The sequence below is a fragment of the Rattus norvegicus genome, chromosome 4 (genome assembly GCF_036323735.1).
Source record: "Rattus norvegicus strain BN/NHsdMcwi chromosome 4, GRCr8, whole genome shotgun sequence".
NCBI lineage: Eukaryota > Metazoa > Chordata > Mammalia > Rodentia > Muridae > Rattus > Rattus norvegicus.
This window is the reverse complement of record NC_086022.1, coordinates 159482421-159491293: the sequence shown is the minus strand read 5'-3', so window position 1 is coordinate 159491293 and position 8873 is coordinate 159482421. Positions and strand designations below refer to the sequence as shown.

At 54.5% G+C, this 8873-nt stretch overlaps 1 protein-coding gene across 7 annotated transcripts; it reads right to left on the bottom strand.

Moving 5' to 3' along the window:
* Positions 1-208: 208 nt before the first annotated feature.
* Positions 209-8616, bottom strand: Pianp (PILR alpha associated neural protein). Of its 7 annotated transcripts, none has more exons than XM_039107681.2 (7): positions 8457-8616; positions 6166-6437; positions 4133-4192; positions 3354-3859; positions 2583-2664; positions 1694-1915; positions 209-1354 (listed from the first exon to the last, which is right to left on the bottom strand). In XM_039107681.2, the coding sequence occupies exons 3-7, from the start codon at positions 4135-4137 to the stop codon at positions 1333-1335; spliced, it is 837 nt and encodes a 278-aa protein (XP_038963609.1). In that variant the 5' UTR covers positions 4138-4192; positions 6166-6437; positions 8457-8616; the 3' UTR covers positions 209-1332. The 7 variants fall into 7 exon arrangements, with proteins under 7 accessions (XP_038963609.1, XP_008761508.1, XP_038963608.1 ...); XM_008763286.4 differs by having other exon boundaries at positions 6166-6683; positions 8457-8614; XM_039107680.2 differs by having other exon boundaries at positions 6166-8614.
* Between the last annotated feature and the right edge of the window lie 257 nt (positions 8617-8873).

Here is an 8873-nt window from a genome sequence, read left to right as displayed (position 1 = left end):
AGTTCTTTCATCCTGTCCAAAGTTAAGGTACCCATCAGTCTGCAGCTTCAGGTAGAGCCGGCCAGGTAACAATCTAGTCTGAAGAAGTTCCTCATCTCCCCTTTCTCTCCCATTCTCCTTCCTGCCCTTCCTCTTCTGTATGTATGTGGTGTGTGTGCATGTGTGTATTGGGGGTGGAGGGGATTACAAGGGAAGACAGGGAACTCAATTATCTTGCAAAGGCTTTATTTGAAAATTTTGAAACTTACATCCCACAAGATTATCACCACAAGAAGAAAGAGATAATACAAAAATATATATCACAGCATAGGAGCCAGGTAAGAGGGAGAAGGGCTGGAGAGATGAACAAGAAAGAGGGGAGAACCTGAAGAAAGGAAAAGGGAGAGGGAAGGAGGGGACATGAGGGGATGTGACGGGACCCAGGAAGAGAAGGTGGATACGGAGGCAGAGCTCCCAATGGCCTTGAACCAGCTGGCTTCAGTTCCTGGCAGCCTAGGTACATTTAGGGAGGCCTTAGGGGAGGGTGGGAGGTGGAGGACCTATGGAGGGGGCTCCGAATTCCATACAGACACATACACACAGACAGCCAGGGCAGACAAGACAAGGGACTTGGGAGGGAAGGGAGAACATGGGAGCCCCATCTCATGTAGTGCAGCAGGTGACTCCCCCAAATCCATATTTCAGGTGACAGAGTTTAGTAATTGGGCCTCACTACCCCAATTCCTGTGGGGGAGCCCTCGGAAATGCCAGCATCCTTGGAATGGGATGGAAGGATGGTGAGACATAAGACATGAATGGGCCATGACACATGGTATAAGGAGCCCCTGGCTCACCTCCCACCCACCTCTAGGGCAGCATGCAAGGGCCACAGAAGCTAGACCAGTGAGTATTGATGAGGCAGAGTGGGCACACTATGTCATATATTGGGGCCAGAAATGCCCATGCCCAGTCTGAGATGGGCACAGAGAATGTAAAGGGGCAGAACGTAGGCAACACGGGAGAGAGCGCGGAGCCAGGTGAGCAGACGTGAATGGGGACACAGCAGAGGAGCAGCATGGAGAGCGTGACTGTGCTATGGCCTGTGAGGGTGTGGGTGAGTGATCAAGGCTTTCATGTGAATGTGCAAGGGTGGGAATGGGAGACCCCAGTCACTGGGGGACAAACGCTTGGGCTTGCCCATGGGATTACTGAGTGTCCCAGGTTGTGTGCAAGGACAGGAGCTAGGAGCCCCCCACCATGGCCCCAATTCCCCATGGTTGCCCCACCCTCAGTGGATGGTGGCTATGCTGGCCACTTGGCCTCCTGCTTGGCAGCACCCCAACATGGGGGGCATCACAGATTCACCAGGGGAATCCTGAGAGGAAGAGGGAAAATGCATAGTCAGGAACCAAGGAGGAGGCTGAAGCTGAAGGAGGAGTCAGGGTTAAGAGGACACAGCTAGAATTAAAGGGTGGTAGGAGAATAGGACAGAAAGCCTGGGCTGCAGGGAGCCCCATTGCCCTTGGAGAGGATCCGACTAGCCCCCTCGGGAGGCAGGGGACCAGAGGCTGGGAACCAGATCAGGAAGGGGAGTCATGGACTGCATTGGGGAAGACCACCCACCCGGGAAGAATAACTGAAGGTCTAGAGACCTAAATTGTCTTCCCTCCTCACCCTCCCATCCCATCAGTCCCTCTCATCCCATTGCCCTCACCGGTTCAACTGGAAGGCTGGAGCCCCCTTAGGCTGGGGCATCCCAGGCCGGGGTCCCCCTCGGGGTTCCTCATGATCAGGGGTGGGGGTAGGTGAGTCCCCAAAAGCCCCCAGCACAGTGACTCCAGCAGGAGACAGGTCTGTCAGTGGTTGCTGGCTCTCTTCCTGCCTCAGGGCACCTTGCTGCCCTGAGGGCCTGCGCCGCTTCTGGCTACGGTCCCAGCTTGTGCATCAGAAGGAAAGAGATCTTCTTACACAATTGACTACTCTCTATCTCAGTCCAGCTTCTCCCTCTCCAACACCCCCAACTTCTCCACAGCAGAGAAACTGGCTTCTGAGACCAAACTCCAATCAGACTATTTCTTCTGCTTCCCTCTGGCCCATTTTTGGAGAGCCACAAGTTTAATGCCTCCTCCCCACCAATGCAAAGCTCCTTAAAACTGCCCCCTGCCACTCTGATGTCCAGAGGAGCCACTGCCCTCCTCTGGAGGTACCCGGCAGATTTAGTTCAAGCTCAAAGTCAGCTAACGACTTGGGCACCTGAATCTAACGATTCTCTCAGTAAAGTGTGAAGGACTTCGTGACCCACTATTAAATGTGTACAAAGAAAGCTCCTGATTTTCTTCCTCCTGGACAGAAGCCCCAAGAAAGAGTTCTGCAGCCTGATTCAGTGTTCTCTGTCACAGAAGCAACTCCCCGTCCTCCCCACTACCCTTGTATTTTTCCTGAAGTAATTGGCACTGATTTCCCTCAGTCCTCCTCCACTCCAGTCAGCTTTCCTCAAGCTCTCCCCTTCATGATTCCCTACTCCCGTGAAACGTGTGTCCTTGGTCTTGCCCTGGGTCTAGCCTTTACACACACACACACCTTTAGGGGTCTCCCCAACTTACCAGAACTTGAAGATGATGCCAGTCGCCACAAGAACAATGATGATGGATATGGTAATTGTCACGTAAAGCTGAGGGTCCACACCTGATAAAGAGGGAAGACAGCTGTTGGGAGGCCTGAGGCAGGTTCAAAGTGGGTGTGGCCAAGTGCTGCCACGGGCACCCACACTGCCTGCCTCCTGTGGGGTCTCCCTCCTTGATTGTAATCAACCTTCTCCTGAGCCATCTGCCAGCTCTTCTACTCTCCCAAGCATTACATGTACCAAATCTTGCACAGGCATGTGATGAGGATGAGGCTCCACGGTCAGATAGAACCATCCTGTACTGTAACCCTTGTTACCTTTATCAGATTATCTTCCCTCAGCTAGTGTCCAGCACAGCATGTGCTAATAGTGACCCTAATAGTGACCTTCCTCCATGGCTTCCCTCTGCCTGGAATACCCATTCTGTTTTTAAGATCTAGCTCACACGTCAGTTGTTTGATCTGCTCGGATCCCCAGGGTAGAACAGTCTCTCACTTCCCTATTTTCCTAAAAACAAGCAGGGCGCGCTTCTCTCGGGGTGTTTATCCTGTTGACTCATCCCCAAGTGTTTGAACATCTGTCTTCAGCGGTGGACCTGAACTCCTTCAGAGTGCGGACCGCGGCTCCACCTCTGTATCCGTTGCCAGCCTAGAACCTGGCACGTTTGCTGAAGACACTCACAGATACGGCTTCAATTTCGGCAGATCCCGCCCCCCAGTCCTTCATATCCCTACCAGCCTTGTTCACTCACCTTCTCCGCGCCCTCCAAACAGGAAGGGCCTCAAGGTGGCAGGTGTTTCCCCAAGGATGAGCCCGTCTCCATCATCCCGCATGGAGTCTGAGTTGGGGTGCGGAGTAGCCAGCCCATGTGGGGCTGCAAAACCATAGTCCAGGGGCAGAAATCCAGGATTGACAGAGTTGGGGTCCCCTCCATCCTCCCGAGATACTGTGGGACCCCACACTATGGCCCAAGGGTACTGAGAGGAGGGAGGCCCCTCCTCAAAGCCTGATGGAGTAGCAGGGGGTGCAGTGCCTGGCAGAACTTGCCGACGTGATCTTGGGACCCGTGGGGATCGGCTTGGTGGAGGCGCCCGCTCCCAAACACACACGTGGCGAGGGGCTGAGGGCCCACCCCGGACGCAGGGGGGACGGGCTGGGGCTGGGGGGGATCGATGGGAGGAGCCCTGAGCAGGCAGTGATAGGGGTAGCAACAGCAGTGGCCAGAGAGGGAGGAGTTGGGACAGCAGTTGAGCAGGCCTATAGGAAGGGAGAAAAAGCAAGTGAGACCCAGGGCTCAAGTATGAAAAGGGTAGGTTCACACCAGGAGTCTTGGGTGCTTCCCTCCAGGTTTCTCTGCTAGAACAGGTGTGTGTTATGAAGACCCTGGCCCCATTTTGTCTCTTCCCAGGGGCTAGTCCTTAATAGGTCCCCAAGAGTTGGCCTAGGCAGGAAAGGGCCCAATCCCCCAGGGAAAAGTGGTCTCCAAGCTCCCCCTGCTGGGCCAAGCTCCCCCTGCTGGGCCAAACTTACCACATTCTGTACTCTGGATCTGAGGTCTTCCTCAGCTGTGACCCAGATTTTTGGCCTTTACTGGAGGAAAAATGAGGGTGTCACACCCCAATCTGGTCTGTATACTCCCCCAGCTCACCCATCCACCAACACCGCTCCTTCCTGCCTCACCCAGGCCGCACAGTTACCAGTCATGCTTCTGCTTCCTAGAATCCTCCGTTTCTTGGCATACTTTTAGGGGAAAGCTCCCTAAACTAGCCCCCTGCCCCACCCACAACATCCCGGATGGGTTCTGTTATCTCCTGGCCCTGGTGTCTGTCTACTCTTGCCTCTTTGGCTTCCTTCCTTCTCACTTCCTCTGCCCACAGCTCCAGGCTCCTTGGATCTTAATTTAGAGCCAAGAACCTTGTGATTCCCTGAGCACCTACCGCTAGGGAGGGAGTTTTCGAGTGGGGGAGGGAAGGGAAGTCAATCTTAGTGAGCGTTGGGGGAGATGCTCGAAGCCCGGTCACCTCTTGTAGTGCCAGGAACTTCTTTTGTGATGAAGCCTAGAAGCTAGCTGCCTAGCTGCCTTTTTTCAGACAAATGGGAGAAAATAGAAGGTGGGAAGAAAGCTACAGGACACGGTTTGGGTTTTGATCTTGATGTTCAACCACCCAAGTGCATAGGTGCATTCTAAAAGAAGGCGGAGCTCAAGGGAAACCACCCCCTCAACTGTGGCTGCTCCGGGTGAAAGTCCTAGGAGAGTCTAGATGGTTGGTTCTGAAAGGAAGTGCAGTCTCCAAACTGAGGGTGGTGAATCCGGAGGGGCTGGGATCTTCAGAGAGAAGGAGCTTGTGACACCCTGTGTCTTCTGGATCCCTAATCTATGTCTGTCTGCACGTTGAATACCCCCAGGGAATAAGCTATGGAGGGGAGTGGGGTATGAGAGGTGAAGGGCCGAGAGGGAAAAGGTTGGTCAAGAGTGAGGAAATGGACAGCAGCTGGGAGGAGAAGAGATGGGGAGGGAAGAGGGGCTACAGGAGACTGGCGGAGGATGCTGAAGAGAGAAGATGGCAGGGAGGGAAAAGAGAACAGACATCGGGCCCGAGGATGGAGGGGTCTGGTCAGGACACAAGCAAAGAGAGTGGAAAGAAAAGGAAGGTGGACATCAGAGATGGGGAGAAAGTCATGGAGATAGATTAGAACATGGTGTTGAAGGCAAAATCAAAAAAGGAAGGGACAGGGACTGGGGGGAACAGAACAGCAAAGATGGAGGAGTTAAGAATTGTTTCTTGAAATTTAAAGAGATATGGAGACAGAGCTGGAGGCCAGGTGAAAGAGAAGGGGAAGGAAAGAGGCCGGGGGGCTTGGTGGGAGGAGGTTAGAGACGGAAAGAAAGAAATGGTAACCGAACCAGTGGAGCGGATAAGGACTCAGCGACACCAGTGGCCCGCTACTCAGGGCACACCTGCCCCTTCGTCGGCTACATCCCACCATCACCACCACCAATGTCAACTCCAGTCCCTTCACACACCCGATACCCCTTTGTCACCCCCTCCAGGAAGTCCGCAGTCCCCAAGCTGGTGCGCCACCCCACCCCCTTCGCGCTCCTCACCGACCTGTTGTGCGCAGAAGACGAACTGGGGGTGGGGTGGGGGAACCGGGCCCCATCTCTAGCAGAGACCCCAATCCCGCCAATCCCACAGGCCTGCGCTCCCTGGACAGGGCTGGAAAGCGGCGCGAACCGGGAAAATGGGAAAAAGATCGGCCATGGAATTTGGAGGGAGCACCCAGAGCGGAAAGGGAACCTGAGGCAGGAGGATGCCCGAAGCTGCAGGATGAGCTAAAGGCGGGATGGAGGCAGACGCGGAGACGTTGACTGCTGCACCAAGAGGATAGGATGGAGTCAGGACAGCGGAGGGATGGAGGGCACGGTGGAAAGGAGCTCTGGGCGACTGGAGGCGGCTGGAGACCGCTCCAGGAAGAGCGGGGGGCGAAGGGCGCGGAGCTGGCACCGGGGAGGACAGAGCCAGCTCCCTACCGGTAGGGGCTTTGGGTCCCCCCTCGCTCACCTGCATGCCTGGTGTGGCGGCGAGACGACTGCAGGCGCTCGGAGCTGCGTGGGGCTGGGGGGTCGCAGAAGCGGGTGGGGCGCCGGGCATGGTCGGGAGGTTTGGCTGGCAGCGAGGAGCTGGAGCTGGAGGGGGGCGGGCGCCCGGGGCGCGGGGCGGCGGCGGCGGTGGCGGCGGCGGCGGGAGATGCTCGCTTCGGCTGGGCTCGGCTAGGCTCGGCTGGGTTCGGCGGGCGACTAGAACCATTTGGTCTCCGCCTCTCCTTCTCACGTCTGTAGGCCACGCACGACTTAACCCTCCATTTGCCACTCTGCGAGCTCAGCTTTTGTCCCAGGTGCAAGGTTGGGAAGAGGAGCAGGGGTTGGGGGTGGGGTGGGGGAGAGCGCAACCTCCAATTCCTCAGGTTGTGATGGGGCAAGCTTCCCCTCTACCTAAGCGTAGCTTCATAGATCCCATGATTTCTGACCTCCCAAGCAGTTCTGAAATTCTGAGTCACCCATACTTTTGAGTCCCTAACTCTGGCCAGGGTGGAAAGGGAGTTCAAGGCCATGGGTAAGAAAACCAAGGAGGGGTGGGAGAGAAGAGTGCATACACAAATTAGAATGCCCCCAACAGATCAATCCCCCATTTCACTCTGATCCTGCTTGTTCTCTCTGAGGCAGCCCAAACAGTCTTTAAATGGTTCAAGACCCATTTACCGCACTTAGCTTTTCCAAGAAACAGAATACCCAACACGTACTATGGCTTACAAGGAGGCCACGTAGATCCCAGCCTCTGGGTACCTCCAATTTTCTTTCCTAAGGATTTCTGCGACTCAGCCTCAAATGCAGCTGGCGAATGTTCCTAGAAGGAAGCACTAGAAGCCTGCCTTCAGGGCTCTGCACCCCGCTATTCCCTCTAGAAGCTTCCCTGGCTGGTCACAACTGGTCCACACCAATCTCACTTAGATTCAGACTTCTGAGGACCCTTTCCTAATCTCGTAAAACTCCCTTGACCTGACTACCTGGGTTCTATCCTCAGAACCCACATGGTGGAAGGACAGAACTGTTGCATTCACGTTGTCAACAGACCCCTGAACAAGTGTGACACATACACTAAATAGATGTGATAAAGGAAGTTCCTCTGACCTTACCCTTCTCCCTGCATTGCCTTCAAACCTGCACCCCAAACTTCCAGGAAAACACTCTTCCCCGCTTTCCCTCCAACCTCCCTGGCTGTTCTGTACTAGTCTTCCTCAGCTCTGACCTCCACACATTGGAGCCTCCAAGGGCTTAGTCCTTGGCCTTCTTTTCTTTCCACGTTCTTTGTCCAGTGATCTCATCCAGTCCCAGGGCTTAAACACTCTGTAAATGTCAGTGAGTCCTAAATTCACAAATGAGCGCCAGACTCATTTGTCCAACGCCCACTTGACATATCCACTCCGACGTCTAATAACCAGGCGAACCTAATGTGACTCAAACAGACGGCTTCAACTACCCCGCCCCCAACCCTCTTCTGTCCGGTGCTCTTCAGCCCAGGACAATGACAGCTCCTTGTCATTCAAGCTAAAACTGTTTGATTTCCGGTTCCTTCGCTGTATCTGCATCACCAGCAGGAGCTACAGCCTACACTTTGAGCGCATGTTCAGGGTCTGCCCCCTTCACCTTTGTTTTTAAGAGGCCCGATCCACCATCATCCTGCCTCTGGAACTGAAGGACCCTCCTAGGAGCTCCTTCGTTTCTGTCCTCATCTTTTGCAAAAGTAGTCTTTACAACTACCAATAATATTTTAAAATCTAAACCCTACCATGCTCTCCCCTTTCAAAAAACGTTCGAGGACAGGCAAGGTGGCTCAGCAGGCCATCAAAGGTGACAAATTGAGTTTAATAGTCAAGACCCACAGGGTGAAGGGAGAGAACCAACTCCTACAGAGTTGTCCTCTGACCGCCCTGCGTGAGTATGTGTGTGTACGTGTGCACACACTAAGTACAGTGGGAAAGCCACCAGTGTGTGCTCCCTTCATAAACACTGCTTCTGCCAAAGCAGACCCTCTGCTGTTCCAGAGCATCAGAAGCCACTCTCTCAGGACCCGGAGACTTTGAGTTCCTCTCCCTCCGAGGCTTCTGTTTTCACCTAGCTGGCTCTTTCTCGACCTTCTGCACTCTGACCAAAACCTAAAGGAAGATGGGGGTGGGGGGTGTCTCCATTCCTCATCAGTTTCCTCCTCTTCTCTGGGCCATCGCTCTCTGGCACGGTTTTACATTTGTTTGCTACTTATCGTCTTCCCACAAACACCAAGAGAAAACATCTCACTTGTTCGTTCTCTTCGCCAGACATCCTGACGGCAGCTTTGTCACGTGGTCAAAGCTCCCTCCTCAGTGCTCGGTGAACAAGGTCCCGCTCTCCACTCCCTTCATTCTCTCCATTGCATCCGTCTGGCTGCATCCCCTCATCTCTTCGCTCTCCCCCTCAGACACGCCCCTCCTGGCCATCCATCCATCTCCTCCCGCCCCGAGCACCCTCATTACTCCCGCCTCCAGGAAGGAAGCCTGCTGTTGAGAACAGCATCCACAGCAGCTACTCCCCTTCTTGCCCGTCCCTGACAGCCTTTCATTCCAAGTCAAAACAGCAGTGAGTCAGTGAGATGCTCTCCCTCCCAGTGTCTCCCAGTGGCAGGAGAAAGACGGTGCACATCATAGGAAGGCACAGCTGCAATGTTGCTGCTGCTGC

What these genes read in the sequence shown, in the direction of transcription:
- Pianp (XM_008763285.4), bottom strand. Translation starts at nt 4,391, where the DNA reads ATGTTGTGGGTGGGGCAGGGGGCTAGTTTAGGGAGCTTTCCCCTAAAA. An exon ending in GATCCAGAGTACAGAATGTG is followed by an intron (nt 3,860 to 4,132) that starts GTAAGTTTGGCC and finishes CCCTTCCTATAG; the next exon opens with GCCTGCTCAACTGCTGTCCC. An exon ending in CCAGCCTTCCAGTTGAACCG is followed by an intron (nt 1,355 to 1,693) that starts GTGAGGGCAATG and finishes TCTTCCTCTCAG; the next exon opens with GATTCCCCTGGTGAATCTGT.